This window comes from Pteropus vampyrus, unplaced genomic scaffold (genome assembly GCF_000151845.1).
Source record: "Pteropus vampyrus isolate Shadow unplaced genomic scaffold, Pvam_2.0 Scaffold261, whole genome shotgun sequence".
Taxonomy (NCBI): domain Eukaryota; kingdom Metazoa; phylum Chordata; class Mammalia; order Chiroptera; family Pteropodidae; genus Pteropus; species Pteropus vampyrus.
The window spans coordinates 1,290,748-1,316,520 of NW_011889042.1; the positions used below are offsets into that span (position 1 = coordinate 1,290,748).

Here is a 25,773-nt window from a genome sequence, read left to right on the forward strand (position 1 = left end):
CAATCTAAAGACAGATGGATAAAGAAGATGTGGTACATATGCACAATGAAATATTATTTGGCCATAAGGAAGAATGAAGTCTTACCATTTGTGATAACATGGATGGACCTAGAGGGTATTGTGCTAAGTGTAATAACCCGGACAGAGAAAAACCAAAACCATATGATTTCACTTATATGTGGAATCTAAAAAATAAAATAAACGAACAAGCAAGATAGAAGCAAACTCATAAACTCATAGATGCAAAGAACAAACTGATGGCTGCCAGATGAGAGGGTATTGGGGGGCTGGGTGAAAAAGGTGACGGGATTAAGAAGTACAAATTGGCAGTTACAAAATTAGTTATAGGGATATAAAGTAGAACTTATGGAATATAGTCAATGATATTGTTAATAACTATACATGGTATCAGGTGGATACAAGACTTATTGGGGGAATCATTCCAAGTTATATAAATGTCTAACCACTATACTTTATACCTGAAATGAATATAATATTAAATATTAACTGTAATTGAAAAATAAAAATTTTTAATTAAAAATAAATAAGTAAATAAATAAACAAAAGCAGACCTTGAGAAAATAGAGCAACTTATATAGTAAGATACCTGACAAGTGTAGAAAAGGCCAGCAGCATACAAAAGGAAAGCGAAACAAAGCGAACCCCAGCTGGTGTAGCAGGAGGACGGCTTGTCATCAACTGCAGTAATTGTTCAGCTTCTTCCTCAGTTGGTCTAAAAAAACAGATACATTACTAGGCTTTATATTTTTTTAGCTGAGGAAGGTAGAAGGAAAAAGAGACTTCTCAAGAGTTTGATTCTTCAGATACAAATTTTGAGCTTTATATTAAGACTCCCCATTTATAAAATCTTTAACATCTTAAGTGTCAAAAGCAAAACTGTGGAGTTTACAACCAGCGTTTTTCCTCAGACACAAATATAGGCAGTCCTCACTTTGCATGATAGTGTGGAAGCTTAAAAATAACCATACCTGCTGAAACTGCACATCGCAATCTTAATAAACAATGGGGAAAACTACAACTGTTTCGTGACCTTTTAACTTTTTTGTCAAAATATCTGAAAACTGTCAGTTTATAATGCATAGGGAAATGAAAAAAACAGTAAAACTAATATTTATATAGCACTCTATAATTGAACATATTAGAATCATTGGGAGTTGAAGAGTTTTCTTTGTAAAAATATTATCAAGTTTAAATAGCCTTTGCTGCCTTCTCGTTGTATAACTTGTAATACAGAGTGAGCATCTTTTCTAAGCCTTGATGAATTTCACACCCCCTTCTAAGTTTGGATCAGCTTCCAATGTTTTATCCTTTGTACTTTGGGTCATGAAATATCTGACAGATTCTTTAAATGAAGATTTTTTTCCAGCATCACTTCCTCTGGGACTTCTTTATCCTCTTCATCATGACTTTCCTCATTTATATTGACAAGTTTGCCCTCACTAAGTTCATCTGGCTACCAACCTAAGGACTTTTAATTGGAAGCAACATCAACATTCTCACAGTCAGCTATTCTATTTACATTTGGTTCAAATGTTACTTAGAGCATTACCACTTTTTGTTTCTTTGCTACACTTTCACCTTTACTGGCTAATTCCCTCTTTCAGTTATCTATTTGTGTAAAATGTCACATGGGTTTATCACTGAGAGACATGATGACAATACAATCACCCACTTTGTTATCTGATCATAAACTGAGTAACAGTGTGCTGATAGTGACGAGCTGCTGATAGACCTCAAAAGAAATAACGTGATTGGCCAACTGATCATGACGTGCACCTGTTACTTACACAGTGAACTGTGGCTTGAAGAGCTTTCAGCAAAATTGGTACTTTATACAATTACCTGGTTAAGGTATCACAGTATCTGATACGTTAGTTGTTGAGGGAGCAGTGTTATTTAACTGAACAATAGTAATTGAAATTCATATATTAAAGACATGCAAAATAAAGACTGTATGTGTAACAGTTGAGGACATTGTGCAAAAGGATGGAGTGCAGTGACTAAATAAGAAACTCTGTACTTAATAATCACATCATATCAATTTTAAACAATTTATGATTTCAGTTGTAAAAGGAAACAGGAGAGATTTACTTCAACTAGCTGCATGGGCTAGGTAAAGGATCACTCACAGATCATTCATTATATTCATGTCAAGCTATGGTGAAGTCATAGGTTTCTTAAACTGCTTTTGCCCCTGCCCATATTTACATAATTCTATTTATAATCAAACCAAAATAGATAAATACATCCCAGTGAGAGATGTTTTGCCTTAGGTCTTCATTCTTGATAAAGGCCAGACCACTACATAAGCCTAATAGTAAACCCGAATCCTCAGAATAAAAAGCCTTTGGCTGACTTTTTTGGTATTAGAAACAAGAAAGTAAAATGATAAAAAGGTAAAATATCAAATTATTGAATACTTGAGTCCAGCGATCCCCATCAAAGCACAGTACAGACGTAAGAGTGCACTGGCTTTCACAACATGCTCTTCTTTCAGCCCCGAATACACAGACACATTGGGCTCCATCTCCACATCAGCTTCTTCCACAATGCGGGTACTTCTTACTGTGGGAAGAATGCCCATCAACTCCAGAAGAAGCTGCCTTCTCATTTGCCAAAGGACAGAACTACTGGTCTCTCTTTTTCTCTGCAAGAAACATGAACCACAAAAGGAAGAAAGCATGGGGCATCCATTAAGTCAAAAGGAAACTCAAACAAAGTTCCCCAAACACCTAAAACTGAACCATTCAAGGAGTCTGTCATAACTGCAGAATCTTGTTTTAACCAACTGAGCAAATTCAAAATTCACTGGTTCATTTTAAGAATTCTCTACTCACCCTAATTTGGATTGGTTATACAGAAAATACTAAATTAATGACAATTTGAATTGTAAAAATATTTAAATAGTACTTTCAAATATATAATGACTAATGGAGTCATATGTGGTACAGTAGAAAGTGCTCATCAGATTTTGGAGACACAAGATCTTGGATTTCAACAACAGCTCTGTTATTATGAACTTTCAGGTATGTTACTTAACCTCTCTGAACCCCAATTTCCTTAATGACAAGAATTGAATATTTTAATAATATATAATTTCCAGAGCTGTTGTAAACTAGGAGTTTATAAGTCTATCATCTCCATAGTTTTTCAGGGATAATGTCTTAGTCGTCTCTTACTAAGTAGTACCTAACATTGTGCCTGATATACATACAGCAAACACTCAATGTCTGTTAAATAGATGAATGAATCAACAAAGATAAAACATACAAAGGCAGTTCTAAACTGTAAAAGACTAGGCAAATGTTAGTTATTTTTAGAGTGTTTCCAAGTAAAATATGATAAAAATACTTCAATAATAACATTAGGTTAAATAAGAAAAATTTATTGCACACAAAAAATAATTACAAGATGAGCATACCAAGTATTTAGCATAATGCCTGACATATAGAAGGTATACGATAACTGTTAACTTCCTTTTAAAAAGCAAAGCTTAAAATTAGTTTTCAAATGAGCTAGAAATAAAGTAGAACTTGGATACAAAATAGTATGTTGAGTCAGTAGCACAAAAAATAGACTGGAGAATCTAAGCAGTGTACAAGCTACTACTGTCTAGTTCAATAAGTTAAAAATCAGTCTGCATCAGTTCCTTCACAGGGACTCAATTCACAGACTTACCATAAAATGTTTTTTGAAAAAGTAGAATATTTTGCAAGTTAAAAACTGTTGCAAAATATAGTATATATTTATCGATAGATGAATGGATAAATAAAATGCAGTATATATATATATATATATATATATATATATACATATATATATATATATACACACATACACACACACAATGGAATGTTATTCAGTCTTAAAAAGGAAAGAAATTCTGATACATGCTACACATGAAAGAACACTGAGGACATTATGCTAAATAAAATAACATAGTCACAAAAGGACAAATGTTATGTGAATCCACTTATATATGCACCTAAAGTAGTCAAGTTCATAGAGAAAAAAATACAATGGTAGTTGCCAAGGATTGGAGGGAGGGGAAAATGGAATTATGTTTCATGGGTACATGGTTTCTGTTTGGGATGATGAAGAAGTTCTGAAAATGGATGGTGGTGATGGTTGCACAACATTGTTAATGTACTTAATACCACTAAACTATATACTTAAAAATGATTAAAACAGTAAATTTTATGTTATGCATATTTTACCACAAACATATATATATATCAAAATTACAGACTATAATAACTTATTTGATGACCTAATGCAGCAGTTCTCATGAGTCTGACTTCAAATCCTGGAGATTCCCAAAATGCTTTCAGAGGTTCCAGAAAATCAAAACTATTTCCTCAGTTATACTAAGAAATATTGGCCTTTTTAACTCTCATTTTCTCACAAAGGTACACTGCAGTTTTCCAAAGGTTTCTATTAAGCCAGATATTAACGAGATTTGCAAAAAGGTAAAATGATATCAGTCTTCTCAATAATTTTTATTTTGGGAAATATGGCTATTTTTCATAAAAAAAATGTTATGTTCACACGTAATAGGATTACTATTATTTTAAGTGAATTAAATATTTCAACTATTTAAGTTTTCATTTCTAACATGGCAAATATCAATAGATAAAAACACATAAACAAAAGCTCTTTGGTATCCTCAATAAATCTTTTAAATGTTATGAGGTCTGAGGCTAAGAAGTTTGAGAACCACTGGTCTAATGATATCATTCTAAAATGTTTCTTCCTCTTTTACTACTTGCCAAAATAATCCGATGCCTCACCTGCTGTCCATTTCGGATAAAAGTTCCAAACCAAGTTCGGACTTTCGCATTTGTTCCCAGAAGCAAACCACTAACAAAACAAACCAAGTCACTCACTCCATCTTCATTAACTTCATTTTTAGTATGATCCAACGTCAAAGCTACTCCAAGGCCTGGCAAATGACATTCTTCAACCTAACACAGCAAAGAAAACAAATTGAACTCAACATCATAAGGAAAAGGTCCACAAGCTTCAATATCTAAAGCCTCTAAAGTTTAGAAGACCTATCACAAAATACAAAAAAACAGAGAGGTAGCTAATACATCCTATACATAATTATACTTCTCTACAAGATTCTAAAATCATCTTGAGAAAAGTTCCTGGTCCTAATATAATGGCTTATGTCTCAAAAAAATAAGATCTCTTACCACCATGCCTCGGACCTTGAGGGCCTGAGCAGGATTCATTTTACATAAGAAGCGTAAGGCATCTGTTCTCCGCCTTCCTCCAAGACTTTCTTCATCTTGTCGTTCTCCATTTTTGATCAGGCCCCTACAAACTGAACATTGAATAACTTCTAATTAGTTTAAGCTTTGTAAGACGTTAGAAAAATTTTTTTCACCCTTGAGAATCAATCATTTATACTGCCTAGACACTACAGAAGAAAAAGATTAGGGAACTGGAAAGCATAGCAATGAAAACTGGTCAAAATAAATCAAAGAGTGAAAAGAGACTTAAAAAATGCACGGTGACCTGTGGGACAATATCTAGTCAAACATACTTATAATTAGAGTCTCAGAAAAAGGAAATGGAAGACAAAAATATATTTTTCCAAATTTGATAAAAATTAGAAAACCGAAACTCAATTAATTCCAACCAGGGTAAACGCAGAGAAAATCATACCCAGATACAACATAATCAAATTTCTGAAAACTAGTGATAAAAAAAAATCTTAGAAGTAACCAGAAGGAATAAAAAAATAAATAAAAGTAACCAGAGGAAAAAGAAATAATATATATAGAGAGACGCAGAGATAAAAATTACTACAAACAATAGAATGAGATATCCTGAAAGAGGTAAAAGAAAATGTCATTCTAAAATTTCATACCCAATGAAAATATCTTTCAAAAATGAAGGCAAAATGACTTTTTTTTTCAGATTAAAAAAAAAAGAGCTGGGAAATTTTATTGCCAGCCAACCTGAATTATAAGGAAGTTCTTCAAGCCTAAGAGAAATTACACCAGATGGAAATATGAAGCTACAAAAAAGAATGAAGAGCACTAAAAAATGGTAAATAAAGATAAAGAAAAAGACATTTCCCTTGTGTTTTTAAAGTCTTTAAAATATAATTGTTTAAAGCAAAAGTAGTTAACAATGTACTCTGAGGTTTACGACACATGTAGAAATAAAATTTATAACAACAATGGCATAAAAGATAGGAGGGGGAAATAGAAGTACATTACATTATATGTGAAGATGTATAAAATCATTAGAAACTAGGTTGCCATAAGCTAAAGATGCATACTATAAACTCTGCAACCATAAATTAAATAAATGCAAAGAAAAAAATGAAAAAAAAAGTATAGGCAATTAGACAGCAGTGGAAATAAAATGCAATCCTAAAAAGTTTCAATCCAAATAAAGGAAAAGGAAAAAGGGAACAAACAGAAAACAAACAACAAGATGACACTTAAATATAACTGCTACAATAATCACATTAAATAGTCTATGTAAATGTCTAACCACTCCAATTAAAGGCAGAGACTACCACTAAATTTAAAAAAAGACCTAACTATATCTGTCTACATGAAACCCACCTTATCTATAAACACAGAGATAGATTAAAATAAAGATGTGTATATATACACTCACACATACATATATATACACTATGCAAATACTAACTGTAAGAAAGCTGACACAGCTGTATTAATATTAGATAAAGTAGACTTTAAAAGAAGAAATATTACTAGGGATAAAAGACATTTCGTAATGAAAAAGAAAAACAATTCATCAAAAAGATATAACAATCCTAAATGTACATGGATCCAATACAATAATAACGACTTCAAAATACATGAAACAAAAGCTGACAAAGGAGAACCAGACAAATCCCCAATTATGTCTGGAGACATTAACACTCCTAAGTGATAGAACAAGCAGACAGAAAAACGGCAAGGACACAGTTTACAAAGGGCTTTATGTATCTTGTGGTATTAAATAAAACTCTTAGAAATAAATGTAAAGAAAATATTATTATCAATATTCCAATTTCATAGATGAAAAGTTAAGTTTATCTTGATGGAAATCATACAAAAAATAAGTGACAAAGCCAGAAACGATGACTTCCAGATGCAGGGACTTTCACTCCTTGGCTATCAATTTACAAAACACTTTGTTCGGTAAATGTTTTTATTTTTATATCTCTCAGAATCAAACAGTAATATTCAATCATTAATAGTTCAAAATAGAGGTGAAAATTTCATTGATCTTTCTCAATTTCTATCCTATGTTTTTCTGCAAACTGACAGCAATAAAGCTAAAAATCAAAGGTCTGGTTGCTGGTATTTCTGATTACACATATCTCATATTGCTCTCTGGCTATTTCACAGATACATGTCTTCTTCCCTTAGCTCCCCGAGCATAGAGATTATATCTTCTAGTTCTCTGGTATTTTTACTGTCCTATTACACACTGGTGACAACCAGCAAAAAAAAAAATATTTTTGCTAAATATCACAAGACTTAAATTTGTAATCTCTAAAGAACTTTGAAATCTGTAAACCAAATATTTCTACAATTAATACTAATACTCTTTCAAAGGACAAATCTCATAACCCCATAAATGCTTCTTCTTAACTCAAAAATAGATCCTGTACATGCCTAAGTAAATCTCTTCCTTATCCCAATTTAAATTTATATTTACCTTCATTGAAACTATCAGGAACATTGGCCACCAACAGACACAAGAACCAGGCACCATTTCTAACATGTAGCAAGGCTTCAGCTACATCAACTATAGGAAGCAAGGAGGGGAGCTCTATAAGAAAACAAAGTCAATGTTACTACAAAGGAGTGCATTTCATTGTCATATATTAAACGTCTTTCAACTTTGTCATTTAAAAGCAATTAAATTAAGGCACTTCCTTTTCATAGTCTAGAGCTGAATTGTCCAGCAGGACAGCCACCAGCCACAACTGGCAATTTAAATTAAATAAAATTAAAAAGAGTTCAGTTCTTCAATCACATTAGTCACACTTCAAGTAACCCATAACCACATGTGCCTAGTGGCTATTGTATTTGACAGACTGTATCTGACAGTACAACAAAGAACATTGTCATCGCTATAGTGCTGATCAAGAGTTATTTTCATTAAAATCTTCTTTGCGTTTTTACGTTCTCTTTTTTTTTTTTTTAACAGTAATATGTACACCGCCCCACTGGTGAGGTCAGGGGGTCCACTATGAGCCAAAATAATGCTGGGGAATAAGAATTTTTAAAAAGAAAATGCTAAAAAGAAAGTTAAAAAAGAGAGACCAGGTCTCATCAGAAGTCTGGGTGGAAATTCTGGCACTGCTCCCAGGTGCGGCCCACTGCCGCCCAGCATGGGGTGTTTGCCCTCCTCCAAGTCCGGCCTAGGCCTAGACCGGGTCCCTCCCCTCTCCCGGGAGGCCCCATGCTGGCGCCAGGCCCGGTGCACAGAGTGGTAGTTCTGAACCCTGGGCACCCTCGATCCACGGGCCTCAGCCTCTCCTGGGAACGGGCTTTATAGGCACGATCCATAGAGCCTGACTGTTCTCTACCTTTTAATTCTAATCATACATACTTATTATAAAAATAGTTGTAATCTCATCACTCAAAGTTAATAATCCAAAATATTTTATTTTATTCCCCCTATTGGTATTGTTATAAAATTTAACAAAACTGGAATTATAATTCTATTCACTGGGTTGCCCCTTGCTTTTTGCATTTTAACTTATTTCTTTGCAATTTGACTAAATCACTAAATTTCTTCAAATATACCATTTTAACAGCTGTATAATATTCCCTACTAAAAAAATAATATAATTTACTTAATCACTGTCCTACTATTAGTCATTTTTGACTTAACCTTTTAAGGTACATTCCAGATTAAGAAATTTAACAAGTATCATTTAACAAGAAACTGTATGTAAAATGTATCTTAGCATTCATTATAGTACCTGCTTGTAAAATGCAAAGTACATCTGCAGCTTCCTCCAAATAGACTGGACTCTCAAATAGCTCAGATGACTTGAAAAAAAATTCTCCACTGGACTCAGATACCTTAAAAAAGGGAAGGAAGAAAGGAAAAAAGGAAGGAAAGAAGGAAAGAAAGAAGGAAGGAAAGAAAAGATGAACTCTATTAATTCCAGGTAATGAAATCCTTTACTAATTTTGTAATTATTTGTTGAGCTTACAGACCATGTCTCTTAATTTGTCATTAATATACTGCATTAGAATGTGCAGTATTCAATGAATGTAAACCAATGTAACCAATTAGCAGTCATATTAATTATTATTCAGACATGGCAATATGGGTCGCTATGATTTATTTTTATATAAATATTTGGAGACATCTGGAATTAAACATAAGACAAATCAAAGCAATGAACTGGAAATGCTACCTATATAAGTTGTAGCTGAAAAAAAGTCAAAAAACTGTAAACTTTAAGTCATATAATAAATATAAATTCATGTTCAATTCCCAATAAACTGTAAGTAAAATAAAGAATAAAAATTTAGGTCAACAAAAGCACCTACTAACTTTTTTGAAAATTTCCTTCAGTAGTTTCATCACATTTCCCATATCAAAAGAGTACTGAACTGGAAAATTAGAAACCTCTCATAAGAGAAAAGCCACCTGTTTTTGGAGCTAACAGTGAGATATTGAAAAACAGATGTAGGAAAAATACTGGTTAAAATTAAAGACTTTCAGAACAGTAGAAAAGAGTAGAAGGAAATAATTGTAATAGAAAGAAATTTTTAAAAGGTTTGTAATGTATCTTAAAAACTATCTAAAACTAACGAAAACCGCCTTTTACCTAGTTTTTTCTTTGGAAAAAGAATTTAGGGTTTTTTCCCCAAAAATTTATAAAACTAAATATTATTATAAATTAACTGATCTTGAAATTCTAACAGTAAATAACTTTGCCTTTGAAATTGTGGGTCTAATCTCATTTAAGCCATCTTAACATGAAGATCGAATTTTGTTCTTTGTAGTGCTACTCCCCTGACACTGACAAATTTAAAATTCAGAGTTTCAATTAACCATAATTACCGAAAGGTCCATTACCTAAAGTGTCTATCGTTTTGCTGAGATGAGAAGCTGAATAGCCTTCATTACTGTACAGAAACAATTTAGTCATCTGGTGAGGCTAGCCAATGATCCTACATCCAATTCAGCTTTGGTACACTCTATTCACTGTTATATAAGAGGTAATTTATGCTCATTCAGTGTCTAAAGGAATTGTATACATTTTTTAGTTACATATCATAACATTTTATAGGAGAAATTGTATCCTATTAAGGTATTATCAAATTTGGTAATTTGTACAAGTCTTGAACTATGTTACCTTTCTAACTATCGAGAAGCCACTGTATGAAGACCATACAGAAAAAAATTCCTATAATAGAGAATACAGAATAGGCATAAATGAGAGTAAATAGTAATTAGAGAAAAAAAGTCTTTAAGGCTGGCATTTACTATCCTTTCAAGGAAAACTTACATAATGAATAGAAATAGGTATAGATTAAGGATGCAACCTGCCTACCTTCTTGCCTGTTTCTACCTTTTATATGTACATATCAAATCATGCATATTTTCAGCTGTGATTAAAATAAATGCACCTTGTTCATAATTGCCAACAGTTCACTAAGCACAAGCCGTAATCGACGAGGTGAATCACTGTGTTCAAACTCTAATGTCAGTCCGTGCTGAAGCTGTGATACTAGGATGCTTTCTCCAGTGCCTCCTCCAAGTTTATGCCTAATAGAGCACAAACATGTAAAACAATAATTATGAGAACATTGGCAAAGATACAAAAGCAGAAAAATTGTCATTGAAATAAAATGTATGAATTCTTTTCATACATTTCATGAATGTATTACTTCTGAAATACCATTTAGTTTGCCTATTTCAGGAATTCACAACCTATGTAAAGACTCCATCGCAAATGATAGTTAACATTCACTTCCAGTAACAAAAGTGACTCACTACTGGATTCGCAATGGGCAATAAAGGACAAAACATCTGCCCCAAATTTTGGAGAATCAATGGGAGCTTAAAAAGCCTCCCGGTTGATTCTAATAAATCATTCTATTTCAGGGGAGCTTAACTTACCCACTTCCCATGCAAGTAATTGGCCTAATCAGTTTACTCTGAATACAACAGTGTATATGGCCAAACTTTTCTATACGACATTTTATAATACGGAATTCAAAAGAATTTTAACTATAAATATATTTTTAAAAAAAACTAAGAGCTCTCCAAAGTTCAGATTCTCAATCGTCTCTTTTCTGGAGAAGTATCCAATAAAAAGCTTGAAAAGCTCCAAAAAACATTTGACTCTCCCATCTTAGGCAAATCCAATATCAATCCACATACTATATAACATAACATTACCTAAGCTGCTGTTCTTTGTTGGCATCTTGTTCTAAAGCATGAAAGTCCACGGACAACAATGCAACAATGGAATTGACAGCTTCCACTCCAGAAAGAAGGCGAAGGATGAGTTTTTTATCCTGGGCCCAGCTTTGGCTCTGATCAGCAGGAGCACAAAGTGCCATCCGCACCAAGCAGGGCAGAAGAAGTCTTAATTCTGGATCACTTAAAGATGCCAAACGAACAACATCCACTTTCTGCATTGCCTCAAAAGCAAACGGGCTGACAAACTGAAGGCTTGTACACTCAGTCATCATCACTGTTGATCCTAATGTAAAAAAATAAATAAATAAAAACAAATGAAAGTAGGGGTGTATTTCCGCATGTATGAACGCCCCTTTTTTAAACACCCTGAAAAATGTGGTCTATCTTTAAAAGGCCCCTATGTTGGCAATGGGTTCCTGGGACAACTAAAGGCTCCCTATGTTTCTACCACCATCTGGAAAATGAGAAAGAAAACAGCATGTTAATGTCTCTTTCGGTCTTAGGGATCCTCTGTTCTAACACTCTTATTTTGCTACGAAGGAATATGAAGCCCAGAGAGATTATGTAATAAGCCCACAGTAATATTACTAGTTAATGGCAAAAGTCAAGGCTGAACTCTCATTTAGCAGGTTATCCCAGTCCACAGCTTTCTCCACTACACCAATCATATGAGCACCACAACGTAAAATAAAAGTAAATGAATGCCATAGTTAAGAATGCTCCTCTTCCGAACCTCAGTTTCATATGCCTATCCGACATATATAAAGAATGTTAGGCTTCTATTTCCCACCCTCCAAGAGTCAGCATTTAAAAATCGCCTCAGTAGCCAGAAGCAATCAGTAGTCAAATTCAAAGCTCTGGAGGCTTTAACAATATCCTGTGTACCCTGGGTAAAAAACAGCTGTGAGGGCAATTAGCTATGAGAGAAAGATGAGTCCCACTAGGGCACTCCTCTGTCTTCAGGAGTAATCAGAAGCAATCAATCAATCAATCAATCAATAAAAAGAACAGGGACCAGTCAGTCAAAGCCATCATGGGTAACAGTCGTGAGCAGAAGAAACACTGTTGGGCTTTTAAGCAAGAGGAGCTGGCCTTTTAATAGAGGGGCGGGCTGAAGGAGCAGAGGCGCCGGACTCTGTGTGATCATAGGTCTTGCCCTGGGAGTAATAAGAACCAACCAGTCCCTCTGGCTGAGAAATGTCCGGCGGGTGGCCGACGCGGACCAGGGCACGCGCTGAGGCCTTAACAGCGGAATCTTCATACCTTAACATCTACCCTCCAACCTCCCAGGCCCCTACCCGGATTCCACGCCTTAGAAGCGGGAGGCGGTAGAAATTGAGAGCGCGGTCCGAAATTGGGCCTAGGCGATAATCTGGGTTCCCCTACACTCACGGTGCCCTGAGTCGACCCCAGTCGACCCGGGCACCAAGAACTCAGACGCCGGAACCAATAGGGTCCGCGGCGTTATAGGGGCTGGGTGGGGACAGCGCGCAAAGGGAGAACCCAGACTGAAGGGAGCGGAAAGCGGAGGAGACTGTTTCAACCCGTACCCAGCACCTTCATTCATCCCCAGCATCTGGCTCCCGTCGGCCACCGTACTGGACTGAAAGGAAGGGTGGCTGCGAGAAGACACCGGGAGACGTCGGCGCTGATGCAACGGTGCGCGTGCGCGGCCCCACCCCTTCCTCCCCCGCTGTTTGCTCTGCCCAATTTCACCCCTGAAGTCTTTGGAACTTTCTTCTAGTATGTTTGCTAGAGGATACTAGCTCAGTCCTTTTACAGCAATCATTAAACCCCTTCGAACTGCGGTTTCATCATCACAGGATTATCGTGGCATTCAAGTGACAAAGCAGGTAAAAGTTCTAGAATCCTAGGATTTGTAGGAAAATTTTTAAAGTAATCTAATCTCGATCTGCCTTCTCTCGACCTCACACACGGTCAGAAGTTAAACATCTTCATTTCAGGATTCTTAATTTAGGGCCTTTAGATTTTAGAGCGCGAAGAATGAAGTTTCAGAAATTCTCTGGAATCTGCAGAATTGCGAGTGCTTGGCATGTGTTCCGGAAAGAGGGTCCAAAACTTCCAGCTTCTCAAAAGAAACCTGATCACCCAGAAAAGATTAAAAACCACTAGTCCCTATGTATTTTCATATTATTTCTAGTACCTGGTTCAGTCGTAGTGGATTTAGCACCTGTTTACAAGACATTGTGCTAGGAGCTGGAAACAAAAATATTTTACAGAGATATGGTATTACATAATTCATAGTTTCCAAGGCTCTGACAGAGGGATAACCTCTTTGAAAATAAGGTCTGCTTTCAACATGAAAAATCAGAAAAGGAAGAAAAGAACTAATGTGTGGTGGTTGCAGTTTCTCAAACTTTTTGCCACCTGATCCGCATTAATAGATTTTACATTGTGTGTCAACACACATATGCATTTATACTCCCCATTTAAATGGAAACAAACGTTTTATGAAATAATACGTCCTAATTGTTATGTATTCTATTTCTTTACATAGTAGCTCACTACACACAAATTTATTTCACAACTGTACAACAGTCATTTTTAAGCTGAAATTTATTAAAGACTTATTTTTTGATCACTTGCTAGGCACTAGTGCTCTAGTCTACTGATTTTATTCTCTGAGGTAGGTAACAATCTCCATTTTACAGTTGTGTAAATTGAGACTCAGAGAGGTAAAGCAATTTAATCTCCCTGGATGATCATTTCACAGGGAGAGTATGAAGGGAATTCAAATACTGGTTTGGGAATGAATGAGAAGGTAGATAAGAACTGATTTTTACTTTCTTCCAACTCTAATTGTTTATGATCCTGAAACCATTAATGGAGAAACAACATTGCAGATCCATTTGATCTACAGAGGACAACAAATCGCATCCAGCCTGAATGAGATAGCTAGAGTATGATCAGTGCTGACACTTATTTTCCTCTAAGTCCCCTGTTTCTTCTCTTCCAATTCTTATCTTTGTAAATACCACCACCACCACCCACCAAGTCGCTCAAGCCAGGTACATGGAAGTCATCTTAGACTCCAGCCTTTCCCCCTCATATCCACTTAGTCAGCAGGTCTTTCAAATCTACATTGTAATGTTTGTCAATGAAATCATTTTGACAGTCATATAGAACTCAGACACCCTAGTGAAAAAAGGTTTACTCATGGCTTTTGAGTTTTAGACGTGCTTCCTCTGAGGCTGATTACTAAAATCAATTTATAAAGACTTTTCAACCCAGATGTTCAATTAAGCAGATTCAGGAATTTCTAGAATGGTAAATAACACAACAAATTAGCCCAAACATTTATTTCCTGTGAATCACAAAACCTTTGATTATCAGAGGAGTATCTTATATAGTTATGGTGTGCCCTTTTGTGATTATAAAATATTTGAATAATCCTTTAAGACTAATGTAACACTGAGGCTCATTACCATTTCTGTTCATAAAGATCTATTTCATAAATTGTGATTTTTTTTCACATTTGAACATTTCTGAAATTGGGATGTCTTAAAATCAAGTTTGTTAAATCCTACTTGGCATTATTTTTTATTCCTTAGTGGTACATAAAATAACATCTTACAATTACTGGTGTCTTAGAATTGATGAAACATGCTGTGTAGCTCCTACACTTGGGGGCAAAAGACTCCTTCCTGGATGAAGTAAACATTGTCCTCTGACTGGATTACTTTTATTTACTCTTCTACTTTTTCAGTCAGACTGGGGAAAGAAAGGAGAAACCAAAAGCCAGGGGTGGTGGGGAACATTACCATGTTTCAGGAATACTAGGTGCTTTTACGTAGACTATTGCTGAGTAAATGAGCTCCAAGAAATTATTAGACCTAGGTATTTAAAGGAGGACCAATGTTCTTTGGAAATAGAATCACAGAATTTCAAAAGTAAAGGATCTCAGGAGACATCCAGCTCCAGTTTTCTCAACACGGAACTCTTTTAATAATTATTTTCCATAGTGTGCCTCTTCTATGATTTCTTTCATCGTTACAGCCTGTTTAGATCTTTTGGACTCCTGTTTTACACTGGCTATCTACTTTGGCTCTACAGATCATATCTTCATTAATTTAATGGATAAAATGTTGAATAGGATCCGGCCATGGTTCTATAGTATAGCATTAGACATCCCTCCAGATTGACATAGCTCCACCAATCAAGCCTTTTGGGGGTATGATTGTTCAACCAATTATGAATCATCCCTAGAACTAAAACACTTCCATGCTTTGAGATAAAGTTGATTCTCCTCAAGGTGGAATTTAAAAGGCAAGTTTTTCATGGTCTGACTTCTCACTCTTTAGCCTGGACTCTCGCCATGTCCCACCATGGTGCCTCCAGTTTAGTCAGTTTCGACTGCTTGGTTCCCAAATCTTCCATGTTATTCATGGGTCTTCTCCCCCACCGTTCATTCTGTCTGGAATGAGTTTCATTCTCTTTACCTCTCACATCCAGTGTTCCCTTGCTAAGAAATCTTTCCTTGACAAAGCACTTCTCTTCATTAAAGTATTTCTCTTCAGTGCTCCCAAGCCACCCTTTGCTTTTCTTCTATCATAGTACAGAAGGGAGATAAAGCTTGAGTATTAAATACTTTACTCTTTATATCTCATTCATCCTTGCTCTTGCTAGGAACACTTAAAAGTCCTTGTAGCCGTAAGCATATTGTTTTCCTTGTGCAAGCCTTAGTTCATTCTGGATTTGACTCTTCTAGGGGACATAGGTATTACATTAATCATTCCTCACAACTCCTATTTTACAAATATCAAAGTGGCTTTTGCAATTTCCTTTGAGGTTCACAAAGCTGGTTAGAAAGGTATGGCTACTATTAAGGTCATCTACAAACGACAAACTGAGACTTTACGAGGTTTAATTTTTTGCCTGAAGTCACAAACTAGAAGGTGGAAAATTTAAGAGTACAAGAATCCTAACCCAGTGATCCTAAACTATTTATACTAATGTAAAAATTATTCCCAAATAGTTAGAATTTTATAACTTCATTTGCAAAACTCACATTTAAGCTAAGTTCTGTGGTTTGAGGTGTTTTATCACATGAAGTCTATTCGAAAAATATTTCAGTGCCTTACTACATGTTCAGTGTTGTGTTGGATTCTGGAGATACAGTGGTAAGCAAAATAGACCAATTTTTTATCCTCGTGGAGTCACTGGGTAAGGGGGAGAAGTAATCGGACAACTTAGGCTCCACATAGATTATTATAGTAAGAGTATTTAACAAGGGGACCTGATCTGAAGCAAGGATACATGGGGAAATTACCCAGAGGCAAGGCAAAAATAACCATGGGGCGTTCAAAGAACTCAAATGCCTAAGAGGCTAGGAGGAGAACAGGAAGAGTCCCATTTTGAGGCTTGTGGAGAAGTGGGCATGTTAAGACTTTTGGCATTTATCTTTACAGCAAACAGGAGCCATAAAGGATTTTACGCTATCAAGTAAAGAACACACAGTAGAGAGACCAAGTTAGCAGTATATTGCAGTGGTCCAACCAGATAAGGCTGTTTTATCTAATAACTTATATGGCATTGCATAATGCTAATTTAGACTAAAGTCAGGGCATCAGGTAGAAATGAACATATTTGATAGTCAACACACGACAGTTTTTGATGACTGTTTACAAGGAAGAAAGAGTTTGTGTTTTGCAGATTTGATTTAGCTATTGAAGAAAAAAAATCAATTCCTTCAGAGTAAGCCACTCAATATGATTTTTCAGGGATTGGTTTTCAATATTGAAACTACAAATAGTAAAGAAAGGTTGTATGTACTACAAGCGAATACCCTCCCCCCGCAAAAAAAAGCCAAGCCTGATTTGCAGTTATTTTTAGTCATACATAACACTGTAGTAAAAAAAAAAAAATTAGAGGTAATATAAACTGTGAGACAAAATAATTTAAGTTCCGACAACATACATATCCTTTTAAAGGATTATTTTAAAATTCTGCTGGCAGAAAGTCTTTCAAAATGACAACTTTGGAATTTATCCTTAGCTGAAATTTGGACAAAAATATTTAAAATAGCTGCTTATACAAAATGACAACTATTTTTGATGTAGTGTTTATATCTGAACACTTTTATGTTTCAGAAACATTTATGTGATCTAAAAAATAGAGCTATGCTTTAAATATTCAAAGGTAACTTTATTATTTTTTTAGGCGAGGCAACCCTTGGTTGACCTCACAGATTGCAAGGACCTTGTCAACTTACAATCCCTTATTTTTTTATTTTTTATGCCTACAGCACCCAGTCTTCCTAGGTGGTCTCCCATCCAAGTACTAACAAGGCCCGACCCTGCTCAGCTTCCAAGATCAGACGGGATCGGGCTTGTTCAGGGTGGCATGGCCATTGACTCAAAGGTAACTTTAGACTAGAAAACTGATATCAAAGTGATCGGTATAAAAGGAATTAGTATGTATGTGCATATATAATTAGCCTATATATCACACATTAATATATGATTAAAATCTTTTTTTTTAAATAAAATACTTCAGATAGAGAAGTTAAAAGTCCATCAATCAGTTTTTAGGTTGCCCCTTTCTATTCATAAATGACACAAATACTACTAATTTTTACACAAATTTAAGAGAAATATTTTCAACAGAATGAGACACCACAATGAAGGCTTCATGAATAATTTATTCCATTTGTTTTTTTTTTTTTTAAAAGTATAAACCTTTTCATTTCCTCAATCACAATTTGTACAACTCAGTGTTATGGCATTCGGCAGCAATAGTGTTTGTTCCTTATTCTTTTTTTGTCACGTTAAAAAAAAAAGCAATTGGACCATATTGTGTCACTGCTAAACAACTTTAAAACGCCCCTTCATAAAGTGACCAAACTATTTGAGAGAGTTGATGCTGACACATGTCCAGTAATGACGTTACAATTTGTAGTTTAAATTCAGTAACGTTAAGGTCCACAAATCCAGTTTACTTTGAAAACTAAAGCTATTTTAAAACTTCATGAATACATCAACCTGAGGAGTATTTTAGGTCCCTAATCCAGTTTTTTTAATACTCCACACAAAAAGAAAAAATATATACGTATATATTTTAAACCACAGTTCTGGGCCCATTAAAACACCAAGAAAAACCAAACCAAAAAATTAAGATTTCCAGCTGATTTGGGGGGCAGCAGGGTAGAGGGCCAAAAAAAAAAAAGTATGTCAAAAACATTTTTCTTTAATTTAGACAAACTAAAATCTTAAGGAGGAAACGCAGACCAAAACATCACTCATGCACATTAAATGTGTTAATAGACTGATATGCAATGCCATAGTGGATGAGTAGCAAATTATAGGATGCAACAGCATTTAAAAACTTCCTTTTAATGTATTCAATTTGAACATTTTAAATAATGCAACATAGTATTTTGATATTACAGTATTAACATAGTGCTTGATTAAAGATCTTCAAATCTTCGTAGTAATACATTAAGTTAAAAAATTACCTCAGAAGGTAAATATGAAGACGAAAGGAGAATATTTTAATACAGTAATCTGTGCCATACTGACAATTTGAGTACGAATACAGCTGAGGATAATTGACTAGTAAGAGCTTAATTTTAGTGGTTTAAGAAAAGTTTAGAAAGATTTAAAAATTACAGCTACTTTAAAAATTAAGGATTACATGTAAGTACACTTGGTGGCCTTCTGGCCAAACAATAAGGTGTACAGAATTTATTCATACAGTGTTAATTCACAGTCCTGATAACTGAATGGCTTGCATAAGAAAGGTATGGCTAGATGTTTCTCACTGGCTGGAAGCAGACATTATATAAGTAATCTTTTTAAATTTCAAAATACTGAACTTCCACCCTGCTTTGTAATGGATAACTTCACACACACAAAAAAAAGATATTAGCACTGTAACAAAGAAGTCAAGGTGTTGGTGATCAACTGGTATAAAGTATATTATTTTGCTTACCTATTTAAACAAAATTACCCATACTTGTCTGTGACAGTATATTTGTAAGTCAGATCCATTCGTCCTGCATAAAACGCTTTTTTTTTTCTGAAATAAGTCTCCCAACCTTTTATAATGGCTATTTAATAATTTTCTATTTGAGTGTGAACTTATATATGAAAGGAAGAAAAAAAATCTTATCAGTAAATCATGTTTATTTGGAAACTACTCCCTGATTCCCAGATAAAAAGGAATTGTATAATGGGTTCCATCCTTATGGCTCCATATAAAAGAAACTGTCAGGGAATAATTTTTCTTAAATCTCTTGTCAGACTGAGGTCTGGTTACTAAAGGCTAGTGATTTTAAACAACTGAGAATACAGCTTTTTTTTAAAAAAAAAAAAGTCACTATTGCGCTAAGTATATAAAAAAAGATATTCTTTTCATAGAAATTCCAAATCAGCATCTTTTCCTTCAAATCTCAGACAAGTATTTTTAGAATAAGTAAAGAACAAAACATGCCAACATAATCTGTAGTGTGTTAGCATAATTTCACATGAATGCAGAAATGTGATCTTTAAATTGTAATTTCAAAATATGCTGACCACTGGGATTGCATTATAATTTTGAAGAAATGATTGAAAATCTTTGACATCAATTATATTTTCTTTATAGAAAAAAACAAGACTTGTTAATGTTTTAATATTCACAATTTGAAGAAGTTATATTGTTCATAAGAAAGTGGTACTGAAGCTAAACATATAGTATTTACAAAACAAATTTCAGTTTCAGTAAAAAAATAAAACATACCGAATTACTGTTTTGTAAATACAATTGACTTTGTCCTTGTAGAGAATTAGAGAACTTACAAATGTGGAATTTTGCTAGACTGCTTCCAAGAAAGATAGGTAGACTTGGCGACTGTGAATTCAAGTCAGCAACACAGGTAGGAAGCTAACTTGGACTCTCGTGTGAGCAGCACTGTAGAAAGAATTTTTCAAGAGGGTAAAGCCTGCATAAAAGCAATTATCTTGGCATGTGCAAACAAGAAGAGGGGAAGCTGCATGGAAGGAAGGGGTGAATTAAAGTCCCTAAAATTCAAGTCCCTTCTTTAGGGAGGTGAGAACCTCCTTGGCATATGCCCTGCCTTAATCTGAGCTATGTTATAGAAAAGTACAGACTCTGGTGTTTGGGACTGTCATCTCCAAACCAAGAAAATTAAATAAATAAAAAAGGCAAAAGGAAACTGATTAAAGTTTAGAAAATGGTTCTTTAACTAGTGGAATAAGAGTCTGAATACCAGATTCACTGAGAATCTATTTACACCACAGTTTGATTGCACACACACACCCATACATATGCATACTCTCACACACATTCCCAATCTTTAATTTAAAAAAAAAAAAAAAAAAATCAAGAGAGACTGCTCTTAAAATAATTTGTAAAATGCCTAGAGCTGGGCTAAATTTCAACCTTATAGAAGATCTTGAAGATAATTTTCATAATTAATAATATTCCCATGCCTAGATGTGCCACTGTTAAAACTGAAAAAAATTTAAGCATGTAACATTAAACACCAAAATTTGTTTAAGCATTCAGTAGCAAATGTTTTTCTTGTAAAACTACGTTTCTTTTCACTGGAAATGGCCTGAAATATTAGTCATAGCCCTAAACCATAGTACAAAATATAACTGAAGAATTTTCATTTTATTCTAAGTTAAACTACCTAACAATATCACTTGTATATTGCCATCATGTTATTCTGTAAAGGTGTGATATATAAAATGCTGTAAGACCCGGTACCTTTTCAATTTATAAACACAGTGAACTTCATTACTGTACATGTACTCTGCAACTACAGCTTAGCTGTAAATCCTCCACACACAATGGTATGGACATTATTCTCCCTCTATCCCCATTAAACTGTACATCGAGACAATACAAATTTACTGTCCCACCCACCCCCTTACAAAAAAATAATACTCTAAAAGCAACCCTACTGCAACTTTTTAATTAAGACGATTACATATATTTTAGACCAATTGCTTTAAAGCAAGAAGGCAGTATAAACCTTCTAGGAAAATTTTTATAAAAGAGGTTAAGAAATATAAGACAATTTATACATTTAAAAACTTACAATAAATAAGAGATGCAGGCATTCTGAATACTAGATACTATAATCCAATACAAGAACATCTTGATGTTCTGAAGCCATATGTTGAAATTCATTGTTCCTCGTTTCCTCTCCATGCTTTTAATATTCATTTAACATGACTGGGTACTATGGCTCATTACTTTTCACAAATACTGTGACTGGAAAAAAAGGTTAATTTTGCTACGAAAATGTTATAATACATTTTGTATGATCAGTCATCACCCTAAAGAGTTCAGTATAGTCAATGAAAAATAACAGGGTTATAGCCCCTCCCCCAAGTCAAAACAATATTTGTTGAAGTAATAAGATTTAGACCCTATCACAAATGACTTTCACTGAGGAGATACTTGTAACTTAATCTTGCAGCGAAATGTCTTTTTTCCTTGTTCTGTTCTTGCACAGTTCCATCAAATGAAGATCACAGCATATTCATGATAAAGTTATATAACTGATTCAGCACCACAAAATGAATTGGGAGACATGAACGTCTGTCCTGGATCGCAGGGTCACAGGTTAGCCAGGAGAGTGCATTGTACTGTTCCAAAACAAACCTGAAAAGCAAATAAATTAAATGAGTCATGTATCTATTTACACTGTAAATTTTAGAAGCAGTTCCCAATTATGGCATCTGAGATCCAAAGTCACTTAAAAAAACATAAAAGGTATGTAATAGCAATTCCTTAGGGAGATTAAAGAGAACTAATTTTCCTAAAAATTACTCTCAAAAGTAGACTACATGTATTTGAAAGAAAAGCACTCATTCTGAGTGATAAAATTCATAATTCATCTCTATATCTAGTCATCTAGATCCAAGGGTACACAACTGTAAACTATTATCAAAAATGAGAAAATTATGATTAACATTATATTCATTCACAGTTGCAATGGAGAACTTTAATAGTAAAAAGAGCCATACCTGAGGACATCTGAAGTCTGATTTGAGTCAAGTGGGTGGGAGTGTTTACTGTGAAGCAGCTCGTCAGATTGCACTGAAGGCACGTGGAGGTGCAAAGAGGCCTAAAAAAAAACCAGATAATCAGTCAGCCAAGTGAAAAAAATCTGTTGGTTTTACCTTATTTCCCAAGGTCTCTTCCTTGATGAACTACATTTTAGACCTATGCAAGGAATGGAAGTCAATATAAAGATGCTGCTTGTTCTTGTTTAATTTATTACAGAAGTAACTTTGAAGTGTGTGCTATATTTAATCTTACTTCCTTTTCTTCAGCTTTATATTTTTTGAGACCACATGATAATCCCCTCCCAAAATTTCCAATTATTTTCTAAGTGTAATCTGCCTAGATGTGTAAAGTAAACATTTAAGAAAGCACTAAACTGATAAACCTGAGTACAGTCTGTTTCCAGGTTACACAGAACTTAAGACTATGCACATATACCTAGGTTGAGCACTAAAAAAGGTAATAGGAATAAATATATGCAAATATTTTACTTACAAAGCTATAAATCTTTTCTTTCCCTTGGTTAACATAACTTATTTATTTGAAAACTATAGGAAGACAGATTTGGAACAGTCAGGGAAGGACAAAAAGATATGTGAAAAATCCAACAGATTTATTTCTGTCTTGAAAACTGAACTCTGATTTTCAGGAAATACTCTCAGGAATCAGGTGGTTCTCTTAGATTTCACTGCTAGTGAACAATCAAAAATGCCACACAGCTGCTGAGGGCCCTAGCCCATTTGGAATAAAAGCCCACCACATTTTAAAGTATTCCCCGCATGAAAATCAATCTCTAGTATCAGCCAAACTCTGTGTTTGTTTTCTGTTCTCACGGCACTGTGCTACACAAAGCTATAAAGCTTAAACAAATCTACCTTTGGTGGAATTGTGAGCACTCTCAGTAATACAGTATATAAATGCCTTCCTTTGCCCACTCAATTTCATGGAGCCTAGTAGCAACTGGCATATCCATTTAGTTATGGCAATGAAGAGTGAAAGAAATGAAAGTGGTACTCTTTTTATTTTAATTTTAAAAATATATATTTTGTCAACATATATTAGTTAAAAAGCTATGACATGATGATAGTACCAACTACAGATCTCATTCTATATACTGTAAAGTCTCCTCTACAACTGTAATATATGTGTAAACTCTTCAGTTATACATTCAAGAATATAACCAAATATATATATGCTTCAATTGCACATAATCTCGATTTATGAGTTAAAAACAAGTGTCATATGGCAGATCACTACAAATTAAATGAACGTAATTAGTACTAGTGTTCTAATTGCAGTGTTTAATCATCTAGTTAACTATCTATTATTTTTCAAAGCAAAAAGAAACAAACAAGGTTGTTTTACTGCCTATGGTATAGAAATAAAATGGGATGCATGAAAACGAATGGTGAAAAATTGTGGTTAAGCTATGCCTTACCTGGTAATTCACACTAGAAGTCCTAATATTGTATCTAAAGGTGAATGCCCACTTTATACTATCCTCTCTGCAAATACTGAGTAGTAAAGAATCTGGACAGTCCTCTGACTTTTTGTAAAGTGTTATTTCCTTAAAAACTGTTCCATGAAACACTAAGGTCATGAACCATTAATAGGTTTTACACAATCCTTTTCTTGTGTATTAATTTAGAAAATGGTAGGTAAACAATGTTATTTGCTGTTTTTCAGAGCATTTAATGTATTATAATAACAAAAGGGGGCAGGAAAGCATGTGTAGCATTTCCCAAAGGACCAAAGAACCCTTTGTTTTATAGAAACTAAAAAGACTACTATTTTGCATAAACCCCCTTGGGAATATGTTCTTGTAACAAGATCTGTATAGACCACTGCAGGTATATTAGAATGGGAAGAAAAGTCATATGTTAAAATTAATTATTAACCTTGGCTGACATTCTAAATATATTATCTCATTAATAGTCAATTCAGATCAACAGCTGTTGTATTCTTCATGAATACAACATGAAGTTCACTATTTAATCTCAAATGTTACTGACTTAATAGTATGTGCGCCAAGAGCATCAAGATTTAATAATAACAGCCTTAAAAGATAGCAACAAGCCTATTAGTTCACGTACCCATTAATCCTTTACCAGTTAAAAAAAAGTACAGCTCAATGCCAGCATTCATTTAACATCATGCAGATGAATGAATGCTACGTTTCCTAGGATTTGTCATTTTCAGCAATTGAACTACTAAAAACAGAATGCTATAAATAGAATAATGTCATTTCTTTCAAAGACTATCAATATACTAGAGCGATACGAAAATAATAATAAAAGTGAGATATTTCATGGCATACTTTGGAGGTAAGGTTAGGACTGTAATCTGAACATTAACTTAGGGTAAATGTTAAACACTGCAGCTGCAAGCACCATGGGGAAGTATTCTTGGGGCAAAAAGGCAATGCATTAAAATGTAACCCCAAGAAACTAAAGTCCACTATCCAACTTTTACCCTACAAATAAAAACTAGTTAAGTAGTTAAGTTATTTAGCATGACCTATGGAATAAAACAGTCAACTTCTGGGGGTTAATCCTAGAATATGTGACTCAGACCTGAACTGTTATTTTGGAATAGTAGTAATAATAGCAACAGCAGTGACAAACTCTGAATAGGGCTTTCACATCTCATTTTACCATTTTATGATTTATCTTAATCTCATTATATCACTTGCTAATTAATTTGTTCTGAGTCACTATGGGGCTGAGAATCTCATTACTTGAAAACCACTCAGTAGTTTTAATATAGCAATTTATACAAAGCTAGAAAGTTTTTTTGAAAAGCAATAAATGGATCTAAATATCAAGTACTCTTACAAAAATACTTTAATCCCCAAAATAATGCAAACTAACAGAAGTGTGGTATGATAGAATTCAAAAAATAACATTATAACCACTAAAAGATCCAGATTTTAATCTTGAGTCTACCATCAATGTATGACTTTGGACAAGTAAGTTTTTCTGAACTTTAATATACTCAATTAGAAAGTGAAATTGTTAAAGATAATATAAAGTTTATCCAGTTGTAAACTTCCATATGTGCAGTTGAAAATAATGTAAGCAAGGGTCCCAGAAGTTTGACTTAAGATTAAAAAGTTCAAACTTAAAATGAATTTAAAAATTAGAGTTGTTTCATAGTTAGATAATTCTCTGTGATCTTCTGTAGAAAGTTATATGTGGCAAGCATTTAAAAACTTAGGCAAAAGCTACAAAGTTTCAAAAAGCCACATCTACACGTTAGGATATAAGCCATTAATTA

The 25,773-nt window shown here is 34.2% G+C and overlaps 2 protein-coding genes and 1 pseudogene across 8 annotated transcripts in view; all 3 read right to left on the reverse strand.

The window, feature by feature from the left end:
- Positions 1-13,156, reverse strand: part of INTS2 (integrator complex subunit 2) — a 50,678-nt gene extending 37,522 nt beyond the window's left edge. For 2 of the 4 annotated variants that reach the window (XM_023520400.1, XM_011375032.2), the window contains exons 1-9: positions 13,015-13,111; positions 11,434-11,740; positions 10,659-10,797; positions 8,993-9,095; positions 7,717-7,830; positions 5,220-5,350; positions 4,812-4,985; positions 2,442-2,668; positions 608-733 (exon numbers count right to left, since the gene is read on the reverse strand). In XM_023520400.1, coding sequence (XP_023376168.1) covers positions 608-733; positions 2,442-2,668; positions 4,812-4,985; positions 5,220-5,350; positions 7,717-7,830; positions 8,993-9,095; positions 10,659-10,797; positions 11,434-11,740; positions 13,015-13,033 — 1,340 coding nt within the window. In that variant the 5' untranslated portion in view covers positions 13,034-13,111. Of the gene's footprint in view, positions 1-607; positions 734-2,441; positions 2,669-4,811; positions 4,986-5,219; positions 5,351-7,716; positions 7,831-8,992; positions 9,096-10,658; positions 10,798-11,433; positions 11,741-12,755; positions 12,907-13,007 lie in introns of those variants that run through there. The other 2 variants (XM_011375033.2, XM_011375034.2) reach the window with 2 other exon arrangements.
- A 4,557-nt stretch (positions 13,157-17,713) lies between these two features.
- On the reverse strand, positions 17,714-17,832 carry LOC111729424 (annotated as a pseudogene).
- Positions 17,833-18,098: 266 nt separating this feature from the next.
- MED13 (mediator complex subunit 13) overlaps positions 18,099-25,773 on the reverse strand; it is a 99,674-nt gene continuing 91,999 nt past the window's right edge. For 3 of the 4 annotated variants that reach the window (XM_023520402.1, XM_023520403.1, XM_023520401.1), the window contains 2 exons: positions 22,458-22,558; positions 18,099-22,092 (listed from right to left, as the gene is read on the reverse strand). In XM_023520402.1, the coding sequence (XP_023376170.1) occupies positions 21,960-22,092; positions 22,458-22,558 (234 nt within the window). In that variant the 3' untranslated portion in view covers positions 18,099-21,959. The remainder of the gene's footprint in view (positions 22,093-22,457; positions 22,559-25,773) is intronic. The other variant, XM_011375035.2, reaches the window with a different exon arrangement.